The 16,798-nt window shown below is 54.1% G+C and overlaps 2 protein-coding genes across 2 annotated transcripts; one reads left to right on the top strand and one right to left on the bottom strand.

Annotated features, from left to right (window-relative positions):
• Positions 1-3,883: 3,883 nt before the first annotated feature.
• J4E79_002052 (uncharacterized protein) lies at positions 3,884-5,602 on the top strand (the record flags this gene model as incomplete). Its single annotated transcript, XM_049350955.1, has 5 exons — positions 3,884-3,891; positions 3,946-4,075; positions 4,451-4,528; positions 4,582-5,331; positions 5,519-5,602. 5 exons carry the CDS (start codon positions 3,884-3,886, stop codon positions 5,600-5,602), a joined length of 1,050 nt encoding a protein of 349 aa, XP_049214794.1.
• A 3,025-nt stretch (positions 5,603-8,627) lies between these two features.
• On the bottom strand, positions 8,628-9,911 carry J4E79_002051 (uncharacterized protein; the record flags this gene model as incomplete). The annotated part of the gene is made up of 2 exons (XM_049350954.1): positions 8,628-9,215; positions 9,267-9,911. The coding sequence occupies 2 exons, from the start codon at positions 9,909-9,911 to the stop codon at positions 8,628-8,630; spliced, it is 1,233 nt and encodes a 410-aa protein (XP_049214793.1).
• Between the last annotated feature and the right edge of the window lie 6,887 nt (positions 9,912-16,798).

The following is a 16,798-nucleotide window of genomic DNA, read 5'->3' as shown; positions in this document are numbered from 1 at the left end:
GGGGAAGTATTATCCTTGGACCCCTTACACAACCTATGGCAACGTCATTCCCTGAAACAAAAATTCACCATACAACATATCAACGCTAGAAGAGTGACGATTGAATTAAGAGATCTCTCCACATCTGAAGCCGGACGCGCGTGGATTCAACAAGTACGATCTTAGTCGATGACTACCAGCAGTGCATATGTTGCTCATTTTGCCTGAAAACACTTCGACCTGCAAGTAGAAGTGCGCACTGCTGTTGAAGGGAACCCAGATACCGGGTAAATGAACCTGCAGTGTTTGTTGAAGATAAAACATCAGTTCACTGGGCAAGATGCTGGTATACCGGAAAGAAGAGTGGGGCATGATACGCATGCACGCCACCATGTGTTGTGGAACTGTTTTGTGCAGACCCCTCTTTCTGAATCAAGTCTTTTGCATGACTTACCGTCCGCTACGGACAGTCAAAACATTAATTGCAGGTACAGTATTCGTTGGTATGAGGATGGAAGTTCCGTGATTCCGGACACGGATCTGTATCTATAGCGAGAGGCGAGCCTGGTACAGGTGCTACGAATGCCACCCGCCCACTTGTTTAGTTATCGTCATGCTACTGGGCTCCAATCTCTTTCTTCCGATGAGGTTGTTCAGACCAAATCAGACCGGTTGCACGTCAATTGCCGATTGAGCGGTGAGCATGATGATAATCAGGCGACGTAGTAGGCCACCATGATTAACGAGTACAAGACGTCAAGTGTTGCAACTATCGGCAGCATTGATACCGGTCTCGGAGGCCGCGGACGAGGTCTCGTCGTCTTCCAAATCCAAAGAGCCTCAACGTAACTTTGAATATGGAGCGCCGGGCAAACACTAGCATGCGGTTGTCGTGTAGACTGCTCGATTGGTAATCTCGGTTGTTGAAGACGCAAATGTTGAGGTACAGCGTGTGTGGAGTATTTGGAAACCTGGTTCGAGGTCTGTCCGCGCAGCAGATGGCGCTCGTGGCTTCCGTCTGGTGCAACGGCGCCAGTCACGGCAGCTGCATTTCATCAAGACAGAACCGCAACCTGGAATGCAAGGGCTTCCCCGCCCTAGATGATCGCCAGCAAGGGGCGGCGGCGCCATCTCCACACGAGGTGCAAAGACAGTTGTGGATGTAGGGCATATTTGATATGACTGATGATCCAGATCGGAAGGCGCCCTATACTAGTTATTAGTATCGAAGCGGTGCTACACTGCAGCAGTTTGACAGCCCCCTGGGCCATAGCACAGAGACGGTGGGTGACACAACAACGAACCGCAGCCGCCTGAAGCAAAGTTGACGGACTGTCAGGCGGTCAACTGCTGCCGTGTGACGATGGCTTGCGGCGATGGAAGCGCAGCGGACCTTGTGCGAGCGTCCCTGGCCACCACTCTAGGGGGTCGAAAACGATACGAGCCCGAGCGGGAGGTTTACCCTCATGCCGGGATGGTGAGTGCGGACAGCGGCCAAGATAGTGGGAGCAGGCACGAGCCGACAAGCGGTCAGGACAGACGATGCAGGTGTGCAAGCAGTTCACAAGGTTGGTATCTCGTCGGTGTGGCGCTGAAGCATAATGGCAACGCTGCAGTTCGGCAGCGATGCCGAACCCAATGACGACGCAGCAAAGGCAAGATTAGAGCCTTGCGAGCGTCGACGTCAATTTGGAAGCGCGAAACACAACGCGAAAGGATTGGGATGGTGGGGCGCGACAAAGTTTCGTAGATTTCGATAGACGCAGTTAGGGCAGCGCAGAGTTTGCCGTGGTGTCGCGTCGAGTTGCAAGACGGCGAGCGCAGACGGCGACAGCGTGGAGAAGGTCTCAGTTGACGGCAGCGACCCGGCACGCGAGACGGCGGAAGTTGAATGTCGAGGGCTGGCGTCCAGGCGCAGGTGCGAGGTCTGATCGGCCGGCTAGCGGGAAGCGATCAGCGAATCGGGCAGGCGCGACCCCGAGAGCGGGAAGGTGCCAGTCATCCCTGTGCCAATCATGGCGGCGCAGACAAGGTCGCACCTCTTCACACGATGCCACCGTCAGAGGTCTGCATGAGCCTGACATCTGTCATCCGCCCGCACTGCGAGGGGCTCTCCACCACGACAGCCAGCTCTCACGGCGACGGCTGCGTGCGTGTATTAGGCACTGGCAGACAGCACGCCGACTCCAGACGGCACACGCAACCTGTCTCGCAGATACTGCTGCTGCACTACTCGCCAACTGATTCAGGGTCTGCAGGCGACGGCTCCCCAATTAGTCGTGCCTGGCACATGGTGGAGAATCGAACGCCGTGCATCATCTCCCGCGCTCCTACGTCGTCGCTCTAGCTGCTATTCCTGTCCCACCGGACGAACGCCTCTTTCTCCCTTCCCAAAGCTCGCTGCTGCAGCACTAGCTGCTTCTGTACCCCGTCACGACACCAAGGCTTCCCGCTCCTGGATGCTGGAAAAGCTCCGTTGCACAAGTGTCCACCACGCTCAGCCACCGACCTGGTTCTGTCCTGCGGCAGCTGTCTGCCGGGTATCGTACCTTGTGCTGGGTGACATACACGCCGTCAGCGTGGCTCTGGGGTGCACCGCAGCCCTCATAACGTCGGATTACACTCCGCTCTCGACTGAAGTGCAACCCGCGGCCATGTCCTGGATGCTGCTGCGCTGCACCTACCCCACTTGCCCTAGATGCTGTGCTGCTTCTGTCGATTCAGATATCTCCGGCAAAAGCAACCATAAGGGTACCGTGCCACCGGTGCCCGGGAGAGTTCAAGTCAGGTCCAGCAGCAGCGAGAGTTAGTAGCGTGTGCTGGATGCTAGCCTCGACGCAATTACCACTATGGTTTGCTGCTGGCGGGCGCAGGGCTTGAGATGGGGGTAGGCGGTAGCGACCTATGGCGAGGCTGTTGTCGATGAACTACTGCTTGTAGTTGCTGGCCGACGGCGAGGCGCCAGACCACAACGACCGCGTCGGCCAATGCTTGGCCACAGGCGGCTACCGCCGCGATGGCACGCTGTGAGGTTGCTGCGGCATCCAGTGTGTGGGAGGGCGGATGAGGTAATCGACGGGCAGGGTGCGACGAAATGGGCGAGAGGCATTTGGCACCCCTGCGCCTGCCTGCGGCGAGTCAGAAGCAGCGAGATCTGCGACGATGCGAGCAGTGGAGACACCGGCCGACGCTCAATGGCGTCTGCAGCAGATGGCGCGACTCCAGCACCGACGGGCTCGTGCCTCGAAATCTGCGGCGTAGACTGAGCGTCTCTTGTTTCCTGCGCTCGGCCTGCGTCCGGCCAGAGCCTGCATTGTCACGCTCGGAGAATATAGACCAAACTTTAACCCTCACCTGTCAAGTCCACAGACGTGGTGCTAAACACGCTTGTGTGTCCTTCATTGGCCCCAACTGGCATCACCCCTGACGCGCTTTCTGGTGCTGCAAGATCGCAGGGCATGCTTGATGTACGGCCCGTTGCAGTCCCTCCTAGCCTAGAAACGCCTCCTTCGCTCACGGTGCTGCTGCTTCTTAAACGCCTCGGACCCGTCATCACGACCCCATCACGCCCAACTATCTTCTTGCGAATCGCTGAGTGCTTGCGCCGGCTCCCTTGTCACCACCCGTCCACGACACCCATCCTACGACTAATCCCTCGCACGCCCTCACCACTCATATATCTGCGATATAGAATCTGTGGTTCGGTAGTCCTGCAGCGGACCCTTGGTCGCCCTTTCGAGTTAATTGTTACATCACTACCATAATACCTGGGTGAGTAATGCCGCCCAACTGCCTATCGTCCTATGGGACCCCGCTCGTGGGTGATGGCATTCAACGGTGCCAGCCAAAGAGCGGTACCAAGCTGTCAGTACTTTGGGAGAGCAAGACAGTCCGCCCACTCAGCATGGAGACGTTGATACACAAGTGACTATTTGCTAACGCGTGCATGCTAGAGTATTTAAGCAGTGTTGCCGTTGCACATATGGAATATCTTACTCTCCAAGATATTCCGCACCGTCACTGTGAACCGCTGCACTCGCGCAAGATGACTTCTGCACATCCTGCCGAACGGCCGCTGGCTAACATGGTCGCTGCGGTAAGTCAAGAACCAGAGTCTCCTTCTTCTTTACACGAGCCCACTCCCATCCCTCCGCGATTTCTCGAGCCCGCGTTGCATGATCCCTTCCGTGTCCACGGACAAGAGAGTGCAACTTTGAGGGCAAGAGCATCCGAGCCCTTCGCCTGCCCCCGCGCACCTGCCCAGTACTATGGCCATCCCCACTTTGCGGATGCACTTAGCGAGAACGCCCGTTCACTTGCCTTGCCGCGCTCCTATTCTTTGCCCACACGCCGCCGATCGCATTCACCAGAGCCGAGAATGCTGCCCGACTCACGCCTGCCTACGACTACTCCAGACACAGTCGATGGCGACGAACCACGACCGTCGAGCACCACTCTGACAGAATCACAGAACCACCACATGCGCAGCTCACCGCCCATCCAGCCCGGAGAGCAAAACTTTCCTGGCAAACTTCCTTCGTTTTCTGAGGTATGTCTCCCTCCCGCCGATTTATGCCATCTGCAGGCGATTGACTCCTCCAGTTTCTCCACACTACGCGGACCACCACACCCCCGCGGACGCCTCAGCGTCGAAATGACTCTGCTGAAAGCTCTCCCCACGTGCAACCTCAGTTTGAAGATGTATCTTGGTCAGACAGCAAGAGAAGGCGCGTCGACACGCTCGGCGATATCTACGAGCCGCCTATGCAGGGCCGTCGAATGAGCAGTGCTATTGACCCTGCCCTTTCTGGCTACTCACCCCGCATCGCCCAGCAACACGCAGTGCAGCCCGTCGGATCTGGCATGCTCCATCGTCCAAGTCATTCATACGCGGCACCCCAGCAGCAGCCAATGCCTATGAACCCGCACATGCGACATCAGTCATCACCAGCACCCCAGGGTCACATGTCTTACGCACCACCATCTCTCCAGCAGCCTATCGGGCAGAGCCCTTTCCAGCAGCCCATGGTTCAGCAAGGTGGCATGTACGAGCCACGACCCAGCTACTACCACGAACCCCAAGCTGCTGTCTACGGTGGCTACGAGCGACAGAATGAATCCTTCTTTACTCGACCTGGTTACCCAACTTACGACTCCCAGTATGGCGACATCCGATTCCAGCAGCACGTGGGCCTTGATCACAACGCATTCAACAGGAAGCGCCGAGGAAACCTGCCCAAAGAAGCTACCAACTTGCTGAAAGATTGGTTCGCCGCCAACCGAACATCGCCTTATCCGACTGAAGACCAGAAGATGGAGCTCTGCAACCGGACTGGATTGAGTCTCAATCAGGTACGTGACTTGTCCCAGCACCAACGTTATTTTTTGACAACCTCACTACATCTGCCATTCCTGTCCTTCAGTGTCACATCCTCTAGACTACAGCGTGCTGTCGGTCCTTTTGCTACCCTCGCAAATCCTTTCTAGCATGCACACGAGTTTACGTCTGTGTACCGAACAAAGTGCTGACATCCACTAGGTATCCAACTGGTTTATCAACGCTCGTCGTCGTGCTCCACAAAAGGAACAGCGAGAGCGTGAAGCCAATGGCCCAGAGGCGTAGTGTCTCACGCAAATGGGCCCGCCCAAGGAAAGCGCGACCGACCAGTAGGCGCTGGGACGCACCGGAATCTTCCATTCAACCTTCATCATGACGAGTTTAATCGCGCACATCATTTACTCTCTCTTCCGCTTTCGGCATTCTGGTGGAACCAGAAGCATCTGGATACCTTTGTTTCTTGGGCAGCCTGTATCATCACAGCCTTCTGCGGGCAATGTCGGATATTGCGACCTTGACCAGGCGCATGGATGATCTGGCCATTTTCTTTCAGTCGAATACCCTGGGACCCAAAACGGAGTATACATCAGCGTTTTGGGATATGGAGTTGGGGCGCATTTTGCGCTAAGAACGCAGCATACTGGAACTGCTACAGCGTTGTTTTCCATCGGCCTCGGCCTCGAAGATTGTTTCCTACATAGCCTAATCACAATGCGATCTTCTCACCAAAGCTCTACGAGACTCACAGACACTGTCCTAACCCGCTTCGTGTGAGAATCGTGAACCCTCCGCAACCACTGAAAGAGACTTTACAGGCAGTATCATGGTGAAACCCGGAGAGCGCTACATGTGTATGCCGCCGCTCTCCAGACTATTGATTGCCTAGTGCAGTCTCCAGTCGTCCTCATCGCGAATGGCCAGATTTGGTCTCATGGCCCACACACTGCCGAATGCGGAAGTTCAAACGGACATCCCCCTGGTGTCCGCGGGTACCGATCTAGCGTCTACGCTTCAAACGCCATCGACAGCTCCGGTGTTTCAAAACCCCAGAGTTAAAACATGACACACAACGGTGGTGCTTGAGAGGCAACACCAGCCGTTTGGCAGAGGGCTCGTGCTTTCGGGAAGTAACGACCCCGGCAACATGTATGAACAAGTTGAGCCATGACATGTTTCGTGATATCGAATCTCAACACATCAAAACTCCACCGACTTCAATCGGCCGACTCCTCCAGATGTGAAGGATCAAACAGGCCGGGGCCCCACTCACACTAACTTCACTCGCACTCCACTTGGCCCAAGAACTCGATAACCAGCCTTTCAGCCGGAGAGACTCCACATAGTCCGGTGAATGAAGTCGCATTAGACCCTTGCTATGATCCTCTTCTGGGATTGACCCCTCACTATTTGGATGCGGGAAACACTGCACATCATTGGGGGATCGGAGTCAGGGTTTGCCCTGCGAATCTCGCTCCACCATCTTTCCCGAAAACCAAGGACCGTGACCAAAATCACTGCTGACAGGGATACCATGGAGCGGCCCGTACTGTAAGGGGATCACACCTGTCGGCATTCAGAGCAAGTTTATAGGTGTGACACCGGAACAGCCGTCGCGCACTTTATTGACAGTGACACTCACGTCTTGATTGATAGGAGGCTTCCGTGGCGAGTGGAGAAGAACTCAGAAGTTCAGCTGACTCTTCACTTTAACCACCTGCTCGCGTGAACTACCCGACTTGTAAACACCTCATTACGGATTGGGCGGCCTGACGCACGTTCATGGCAAACACGGAAGGACTAGGTCCAAGCTCTCGCCTTTTCAGACGCAGCCGTATAGTCTGCGGGAAGCATGTCTCCATTTATAGTACCATGGTAGACTGAAACGTTCCTGGAGGAAATCACGATCACCGTTGTCCGGAAACCGGCAGCCTCACAGGCGGCGCATGGGGCATCAGGCAAACATGATGGCTGTCATTGTTTCAGCCGCCAAAGTCGTAGTACAAAACGTCACTTTTCAGTCCCTGTCCCAGGAGCTGATAGTCGCGTTACATTGATGAGATGAAGATGAGCATCTCCACGTCGTTGCGCAGATCTCGATGCGAAGCGAAGCGCGAGATAGTTTCCCGGGGTTGACTGCGACGGATGAAATGAGGATCTTCATCCTTCGTATCACCCACGGTCGGTATCGCGGTAAGTCCCGAGCTATACCGTGGTCGATCATAGCTGCGCGCAAAGAGTCAAGATTACCGTTTGACTCGAGATACTGGCGGTACTGCAGCCTAGCTGGACGTCACACACCCACAGATAACGAGCGCGGCTAAGACCACAGAGATAGTAGATCCCACCATAGGAATACGAGTACGAGCAACATGGTCAGATCGACGACGAGCGCATAACAATGACTGCAACTCACAGCCACTCCTCCACTTGGACTAGATGAAGAGCGCTCTGACAAAGTAAGCGTAACGGCCACAAGATACACTCCAAGTTATCATCCACGCGCATGAAGTAAATCACCGACCACCTCACCACAGCCTCTAGCAGCTTACGCGTACATGCTTTCATATCAACTTTACATCCCATAGTCCGCAGCTCCGCAGGCTGCAAACTTTTCCCCCCAACGACCCGGAAAGTAACGACACGACTCACCATCTAGAACTGATCAACAGGCACTCTCACACGCAGATCCACAGCCCAACGCCCCATGACCCCAGCGACCACCACACGGAAACAAGGACCGTCAGGCAGCGGCATCGGGCAGAAGAAGCAGGAGTTTGGTTCGCGAACTTCGATTACCCGCGTCGGAAACTTGTTTTGATCGCCTGTGGGATCGGCGGGGGACGGTGCTGGTCGTGGTGTACCAGACTTTCTTTTGGGCCTATCATGGGGACGGTGGGTTGGGCGGGGTGGTTGATTGGGTGGGGGTGGGATGGGCCACGTGGAGTGTTTTCGTGCGATGGATGTTTGTGCGACGTGAGGGTAACGTCGTCGGAGCTTTTTGCTGTTAGTATGACTTGCTTTTGTCGGCGTTTTGACGTGGGGTTTAGGAGGGATGACGAACCTGGATGGAGTGGCTGTGATAAGGGAGGTCCGCCACCTCTTGACAGCATCACTTGTGTCACTCAGTCCAGTATGCAGTAGCCTTTGCAAATGCGATGAGCATTCCCTCCACCGGACCATTATGTACAACCTACGACTAACAACATACATGGGTATCACATCCTAAGAGGAAAAATATAACAACGTCCGAGTCGCTTACCGAAAAAGAAACAATGCAAAAATGGATCCAAAAATGGACCCCTCATCAACGTCACTTTCTTGACCTCCTAGTCTCATCAAGAATAGCAAGACTGGCTCCTGGATTCTTCTTCTCGTACATCTTCGCCATGTCGTATACCACCTCACCCCACTCAAACTCTCCACGATGGCTTTTTTGTTTGCATGGAGATTGGCGAAAGGGCAATAGCCAGTCTATTATGTTCGTGCCCATTGTGTCTTTCCAGCCCTGCAGGAGTGTAGTATACCAGGGGTGTTCCAAGGGCTTGGTCTGCATGACGACATACGAGCGGTTCGGTAGGCGGGTGACGGTAGTGAGAACAGGCCAGTCCTCCTTGTCGAATTCCTTCTCTTCTGCCACGTCTCTGCTGGACTTCTTCTTATGATGTTTACCGGATGACGTCGTTGGTGTCGCAGTAAGTGGAGCAGCGGTATCGGGGTTCGGGGAGGGGTTCGATATGAGGAAGGCGATGTTGTGGATGCCACCGCGCTGGATACCTTCGACCGAGGTGAAGTTGATCATCAGATTCCAGCCTGTCATACAGGTCATTGTAAAGGTGAAGATGCTGAAGAGCACAGCTGTTGCGAGCGCGCCGATCCATGTCCCTGGCTTAGAGCCCATCTACGATATGTTAGTCTCCTGCTGCATGCACTGGGTTGCTTCTGAGCGCACCTTGGAACTCCTTTCCGCAAAGAAAATGGCCACCACAATCCAAGTGAAGATCGTATACAGCGACGCATACGCCACGAACTGCATAAAAAACTTGTGCGTAGTCTCCGCTATGATTCCACCGGCCCATGGGCAGTAGTGATCCATCTTCTTCACACAGCGCCCAAGTTCTTTGCAATGATGTGCCCTATCCGGCTTCCAATTGTGACACCTCTCGCACCAGAGTGGTACCCCCTGGTAATCGCAGATGTATGCATCGTATTGGTCGAAACCGAAGCCTTTCGTACTCGCATCTGCCTTGTCCACCGAAGGATTACCCAGAGGTATGAGGTCTGGCTTCGACCAGACCAATTGTAGTAGGCGCAGCCATGCTACCATGAGGAGGAGGAGTAGGATAGCGTATACGACTATGAGTGCGATTCCGGTGGAGCGTCGCGGCCGAATGCCGAAGTCTCGTTGGATGTCGTCAGAAGGGTTTATGAGGTACTGGACGCATATTAAGTAGACTACGACATACGTCTCGTACCCCAGGGCGCCGAACTCGAGAAGTGGTAATATGACGGAGGTGGCCTGGCCTATGTTCTGTTCCATCGCCGTGGTGTCTGTCGCGCCAGGCTTCTGGGAGCCGTTAACTGACGGGGGTGCCATCGCGTGGCTATACGAAATGCTCGAGAGCAACTAGAAGAAGAAGAAAGAGCAGATTGAGATAGTCGGGGTCGCACGCGAAGACGGGTGGTCGACGAAGCCCTCGAGAAGGCCTGACGTTCCCGGTTGTTGCACGACAGCGGCGTGAAGCCGCCCAGCGCGCAGCCAAGAAGTTCGCGCACGTGTTTGTCCCGCTAGTCCGAGGCTGGTTAGCAAGAGACGTCATCATCATTCGGAAATAGCCACGGGGAAGACAAGGCAACGCGTTATCACAACCATCGCGAACGATTGCTGAACTTCTGTAGACAACATGCCTCATCTCCATGGACACTTCTCCACGACCGCCGGCGACGCGTAGTGCGCGGCTCGTCCAATCGGCAGAACTTCGGCATCCACCCACGTCGCACGAAGAGAAAGATCGGCACAACACCACCAACGACTCTCGTCACATACCGAATTGAGCTATCAACGCTACCGTGATGCTCTTGTCGGCCGGCAATGATGCCATTGCCAGTGTTCTATCCTACGATCCTGCTTTCTGTAAGCAGAGTGAAGCCAAGGAGTCTGCTTACGCGTTAAAAGCCAGCGTGCATCGACTTGCATGACCCGCACACAGACCCCGCACGAGCTTTCTCAGCCTTCCCTAACCTTCACATTCCCTCCTCTTTTCTCATGAGACCATTCGGGCAAGATCAGGATCAAGTCTAGTTGCATTGGGCCTACAGCGTCTATGTCCACCATTGACTGCTCTTGGACTTGTACCATGGGTGCAAGTCATGGACCGAGCTAAACCCATTGGAACTCACCGGCTATGCGAGGCTGCAGATGAGCTGGAATACAGCCTTGTAGAGCATCATCTCCCGCGCTTCATTCGCCTTTTGACACGCTGGCAGCCGCCTTTTTGGCCCCGACAAGGACCAGCGATTGCTGTTTGCGGCGAGACATCATCTACGATATGGATATGTGGAGGTCACGGATTGACAACAGGCGCGGCCTCAAGCTGATCTCTATGCGGCTCTTCTCCACGAGGCTCCGGACGCGTCTAGTTATAATGCCTGCTGCGCCCTGCATGAAATGGTGAAAGATCCATCGACTCTCCCGCGGCCCGCCGATGTTAGCAACTTAGCAGCGCTGGCCATCTATGACCCCATGGCTAGCCTCGTATTTATCAGGCAGAATCCACGGAGAGCCTTGGGGTTACCTCAAGTGGCAAATGCTGGGCTCCAGCCCATGTAAGTGTGTCTGCACTTTTCTCTAGAATCCCGTTGATCTCAAGGTTTCAGGTAGATTATCCGAACTCTCAGCATATGTTCGGCACGGTATTGTTCGTCTGCTACAATATGTGGCCAGCGGCCTCGATTCAGCCGTGCCCGGCCGTCGGTGAACAGGCTATCACCAGGGCCGGTAAACCTACCGCTGCCAGCACTGCCTCCTCGGCGTACGCGAAAGGATATTCGGTGAGTATCCTGGCTCGTAAAGCACGAGACAAGCTCTTAAGGTACCATTATGGACGTGCCGACTAGTCATCAGCCGCACTGGTCAGTGGCTGTTGAAGAGGGCAGGCCGCATACCAGGCCTGAAGAACACGGGCACTGGATCTGGCAACGGCATCCACACCGGCAGAAATAGATCACACATACGACTAGCCCAGGCGGCTATGACCTGTGCGAATATACATGAATTCCTTAGTAAGGTACGGCCTTCTCAACCTTCCGGCGGCTTGCAAGTGACACAGATGGAGCCCAACTCTACTCAGCTATATTTGCCCCTGGTCTCGGGAACCGCCTGCCTAGTCGAGCCAAGGAGGTGGCATGTCCATGTAGCATCGGCTGTGCCTTTACCTGAGGCAAACGGTGGCTTCATCACGGAAGACTCGTGCTCCACGAGGGGGTATCTCAACGCCGGCCAGTTTTGTCTGATCGCAGCAATCTTCATTCAGGCAGAGCTATGCAGGCCCTATCAAACATCGTACTCAGACTCCTCGTCTATTTTTTTTGAAGATGGGCACCATTCAACGTTCGTCATCCATTCCACACGTGCTGGTAACGAGGCTCGTTGGAAAATCCGGCCAATGCACACGGTCACGAGGAGAACTCGGATGCCTCCTGGTCTGTGCAGATGGCAGGCGTTCGATCTTTCCCCTAATCAGCATCAATGCCATCAGTCCCCACAATTGCTCTGGATAGAACTGGCGGCCCTGGCGTGCCTTCTGAGAGAAAAAAGCGTTAGTACCAGTTCTTTGGCTGGTCGTTCCTTCGGCCTCCACCTCTCGCATGCACCCATCCGGTGGCCGCGTACCAGAAGGGTAGCCCAAGCAAGCGTTCAGTCGGGCCCACAGTCGTTCACGTGCTCATGACGATAGAATTACACCAAGCTCCAGATCTCGTTCCGCCAGCTCGTGCCATATCAGCCCCGCCATAATTGGAGAGGCATACCAGGTAAATTATGCAATGTAACAACTCCGGCCGCTGCTGCCCTACATCGATGGGCGCCGTTGGGCCCATCTACCTGGATACCGGACGGTGGAGCACGTCACTCTAAACGTCCTCGCCCTTGCCAACATGCCTCCCACTCATCCTTTGGTGACCTATCGATACGTTCCTGGAGCTGGACCTAGTTGTCACGCCCCGAAGTTATTCATCACACAACCCTAGGCCACCCATCGACTGCCAATAACGTCATGGAGAACACTGTCTTAATACCTGAGGACTCTCATATCAACGTAATTGACATCACGAGCGAAGTTGCTCATGGAGTATCGCCATTTAGAGTGGCTGATGCATCATACATCCCGGGAGGTCCTTCATCATCCCCCACCTCACGACTGGATTTGCTTCATTGTATCCCTTGAGGCCTGTATGCCTCATATCGGCCGCCACCCTATCTGCGCTCGAGCATATTCTGATGTCTCAAAGGACTATCAGTGCGGTGCGCAGCGCCTCCGGAGGAACATGGCGAAGCAGCAGCGTAGCTTTGGTCTCGCAACTGTTTAAAAACACATAAACGCCTTCTCAACGCTTCAAAACACAACCCACTCAAGCCCTCAAGCCTCGAGCTCTCAAGAACTACCACTATATCTCGCTCTATCAACTTCTCTTTGCCTACCAAAATCACTACTATATCTACATCATGGTCAACACCTCCCTTCCCCATCGCCATCTCCATAAGCATGATCTTCACGGCTCTTCGATATCTGGCCAATGTCACCAAGCAACACCGGTTCGCCATGACGCCACCCCATCTTCCCTGACCGACGCTGGCCATACTTCTGTGCTTCATACCGGTGCCATTGCGCTTCCCATTGGTCCCCTATTCGGCGGAGATTCTACTTCGCCTCCAAGCAGCCTCTCCGATGTCAACGGGCAGTACAATCATGATTCCGCTCCCACGGATGGAGAAAAAGTGTGGTTCTGCTCAAACTGTTCCGATGGACCTATCAGTGTCTGGCAAAACATCTGTGTGAGCTGTAACCATCAGATATGCGGTTCATGCAGAGTCGAAGAAACGTACTAAATGCGATTGCGGATTCGTACACCTTTGTATTCCGTCACCGCATGCGACAAACACCATCAACGACAACATCATCACGAAGAGTCACTTCTGATGCTGCTCCTGCTCATACTTATGCGGCACTCTCTTCTCCTGGATATTCTTTCCTTGGGTTATTTATTGGGATCTCTCGTTACTCATCGCTTTCTCTGCTTTCTCAATCACTATACCACATTTGTAGACTTGTTGGACATTTGGAGCATTTCGACAAAGCATAGCTTACATGGCGCTGTTCGTTCCTGCAACAACATGATGTGGTCCGCCACAAGCACGACACATACCACCCGGCACATTCGCTTTACGGATCTTGGTTTTGGAGTTTACTTGGATTTACAATTCGCTACTCAATAGAATTCTCCTCATCATTGCTTGCTTCACTCTCATAACAACCTTGCCACTTTCCTATCATGGCCGTATGCATCTTCCTGCAACAACGTTGGAGCGATGTGCCTCCATCGCTCGAAGCGGAAACCGCGTGGTGAGCAGACGTGCGAACTGCAGCATGCAGACCAGATTCGGCTCTTCATCCCAGGCTCTACTGCAGAAAGAATGCAGGAACGTTCGTTTCAGCATGGAGCACGACACCCTCAGCGGGAGATTCACAGGCGTCTTTGCATATACAAAGTCGACTGCAGCAACGAATCAAAAAATTGCGACTTGGATAAAACGTATAATTGGACAAATGTCCTCGCTTTTTCTTGAGTTCTGCCTAACGGTTCCAGCCAGGGCTCTTTCTTTTTTGCTTTTTCGTCGAAGTGGCTGACGGGACCGCGTCATTGCAGCGCGCGCGAGGCAGGAAGAGGGACCTCTTGGCGCCGAGAGCAACCTGAGGACTGGGGACACAAGGCTGGAATGACGCCTCCGGCTTCCTTAATAGAGCCCAATATGCCGCCTCAGTTTGCCTACTTCCACAAAGTTGCACCGCCACACTTTGTTCTGCTCGGTCACGCCCTTTGTTCCGGTATCCGACCGGCTTCCTGGCCTGCCTTGTTACTTCCCTAATGTCATCATGGAGCGCCGCCGGTGTATTCTCTCACGACACTCTTCCTTAATTATGGTCATGAGCGAGCTTTCTGACGTACGTTGACCGCTGATTGTGGAGCCAGTGGGTCAGTTTCGGAGGACCTGTCCTAGCTTCCAGGCGAACATGAGGCACCAAAATGAGTGCTGCAAGCAAAATCACGAGTGGCACGAGGGGAGGATGAGGAAGCTAACTGTAGGGCACAAAGGGGCGAGCGTGGCTCAGTCTCCGCCAGAAGGAGAGATGTCATAGCGGAGCGTCCTTCGAGGGACTCGGGATACCTAAGTAGCAAGATAAAATGCCATTGAAGGCCGTCTTCTCTTGTTCTCATAAGCTCATAGCATCGCAACGTTCCCAAACATCTCAAAATTCCACAAGACACTTCATTGCCAGTTACAACAATCATTCTTCCCTAACTCGTCCAACAACCACCGCTGCTTCGCGACAAGATGTCTGTTTTCTGCTGCAATTGCCGGGATGGCCCTCACAACACGAAGTTCGTCTCAGCATGCACCAACTGCAACCACTACCTCTGCAATGGTTGCCCGACCGCAACGGAGTACTACAACTACAGCACCGCTGCCCCAGCCTCGGATTCGCACCAACATGCTGCGACCCCTGCGACTCACTCGAATACGGCTAGGCTCTCGGGTATTCATCAAGACGCTTCGTCAATCACCCTCAACACACGCTTTCCAGTGGGCGACGGCGGTCGATACACAGAACGTCCCAACAATCCAGTGTGGCGTTGGCAATGCTGCTCATGTTATGGCAACAACAGTGTTGCTGCGGATCCGGGCTGTGCGTTCTGCAGCAATCACTACAGGTGCCATGGCTGCAAAGTCTGGGATGATGCAAGACAATAGAGAGTGCGGATTGATCGGCGGAAAGTAAGCAGCGGCGAGAGCAGTGGTGAGTTCTAATGCCATGAGACTCAGGCGACAATGCTGATCTTGCCAGGTTACATGATCGGACATGATTCTGGAGTTATGGAAGGGGATTTGCTGGAGTTCCGGTGTCTTTCTTGGTTGAGTTCTTGCTTTATTCCTGCACATGATATGGACTCGCCTATAGTCTATTATCTTAGATACCCAGCATACCTCTCTTTGTTTGAGCGTCTTAATCGAGTGCGGTGTTGGCTTCAAGCATAGCGATGGTATCCTGATGCGTTCAAGCGTAGCATATCTTGTTAGCTGTTGTTTCCAGTAATTCCAATGTGCTTTTTACGCTGATTCCACATGAATTTCCTGCTCGTGGTCTTGACTTCAACCTTCGCCGGTGATTAGGCCTTCATAGAAACGCCTGTCAGCTTGTGAGCTGCGCCCACTTTACACTTCCGTCGCCTGAGGAGTTGGACTTTTGTCTACAACAGAACCCGAGATCATCTTCCGTAACACAAGATAATACCCAAGGCGTAATCCAGCAAGTTGGGCGCACGTTGAAATAAGGAGGTGAGACATCGCGGGTGGCACAGTCAAGCATATCGTTCCTTCGCGATTGCCGAGTCCTCTGCTGCGACCGGTTCGCCACTGTAATCTGCTCCGTAAATTGGGACCAGGGATGACACGCAGGAACGCCCCATGCTAGAAGGCGGCGTTATGGAACGTAAGCCTGCGCGGATGCTATCTCCGCCTGCGCATTTGAGCTTGTATACGAGCCCGCGTCGACAAAAATGATAGTCAAATCTCCCCGTGGACGCTTGGGTGTTTCTTTCTTACCTTTCTGCTCAGTTGCGCAAAATAGAGGACGAGAGGCGGACTCGTGTTGCGCTTACGTGCGCGCGCATGCTCGTAGGGTGGCCAGAGGGCCCTATTTCGCAGGCAGCGCCGCCAAGAACTTTGCACATGTCGGCACAGCCATGCCACACTGCTCGGTCTCTGCTCTCTGCCTTCTCTTAGTGCTTCAATGGGCGAGAAGACATGATTCTTTCCTCGTCTGCAAGAGACACGTCGTCAGAATAAGGCCCTGCAGCCCATTTCTGTGACCTCCAAGGCTACTGTGCGGCTCCAGATTGCAGGAGCGTTATGCCGGCTGATAATTTCGCGGGACAATTCGTCGTCATTGAAAAGGGCGAGGAGGATGCCCCAGGCTGTCCTTCGGGTGGCAGCCTAGACTTGCGGGGCAGCGTGAGAGGGCATTTGTTGTCATCCTCCGCGGACCGTGATCATGGGAACTTGTAGCCAACCCGCAGTGCCGAATTCGCAAAGTTGTCGTAGCTGTTCGCATGTGCTTGCAGTCGTGGTCATCTGCGAGGTTACAAGCCGGCGGGCGGCACAAGCGGATCAAGGACTGGGCGGTGTCATCCATATTGGGCCTAGCG

This window comes from Alternaria viburni, assembly GCF_023758015.1.
Source record: "Alternaria viburni strain BMP 2772 chromosome Unknown scaffold_3, whole genome shotgun sequence".
Taxonomy (NCBI): domain Eukaryota; kingdom Fungi; phylum Ascomycota; class Dothideomycetes; order Pleosporales; family Pleosporaceae; genus Alternaria; species Alternaria viburni.
This window is presented reverse-complemented; position numbering and strand designations above follow the sequence as displayed.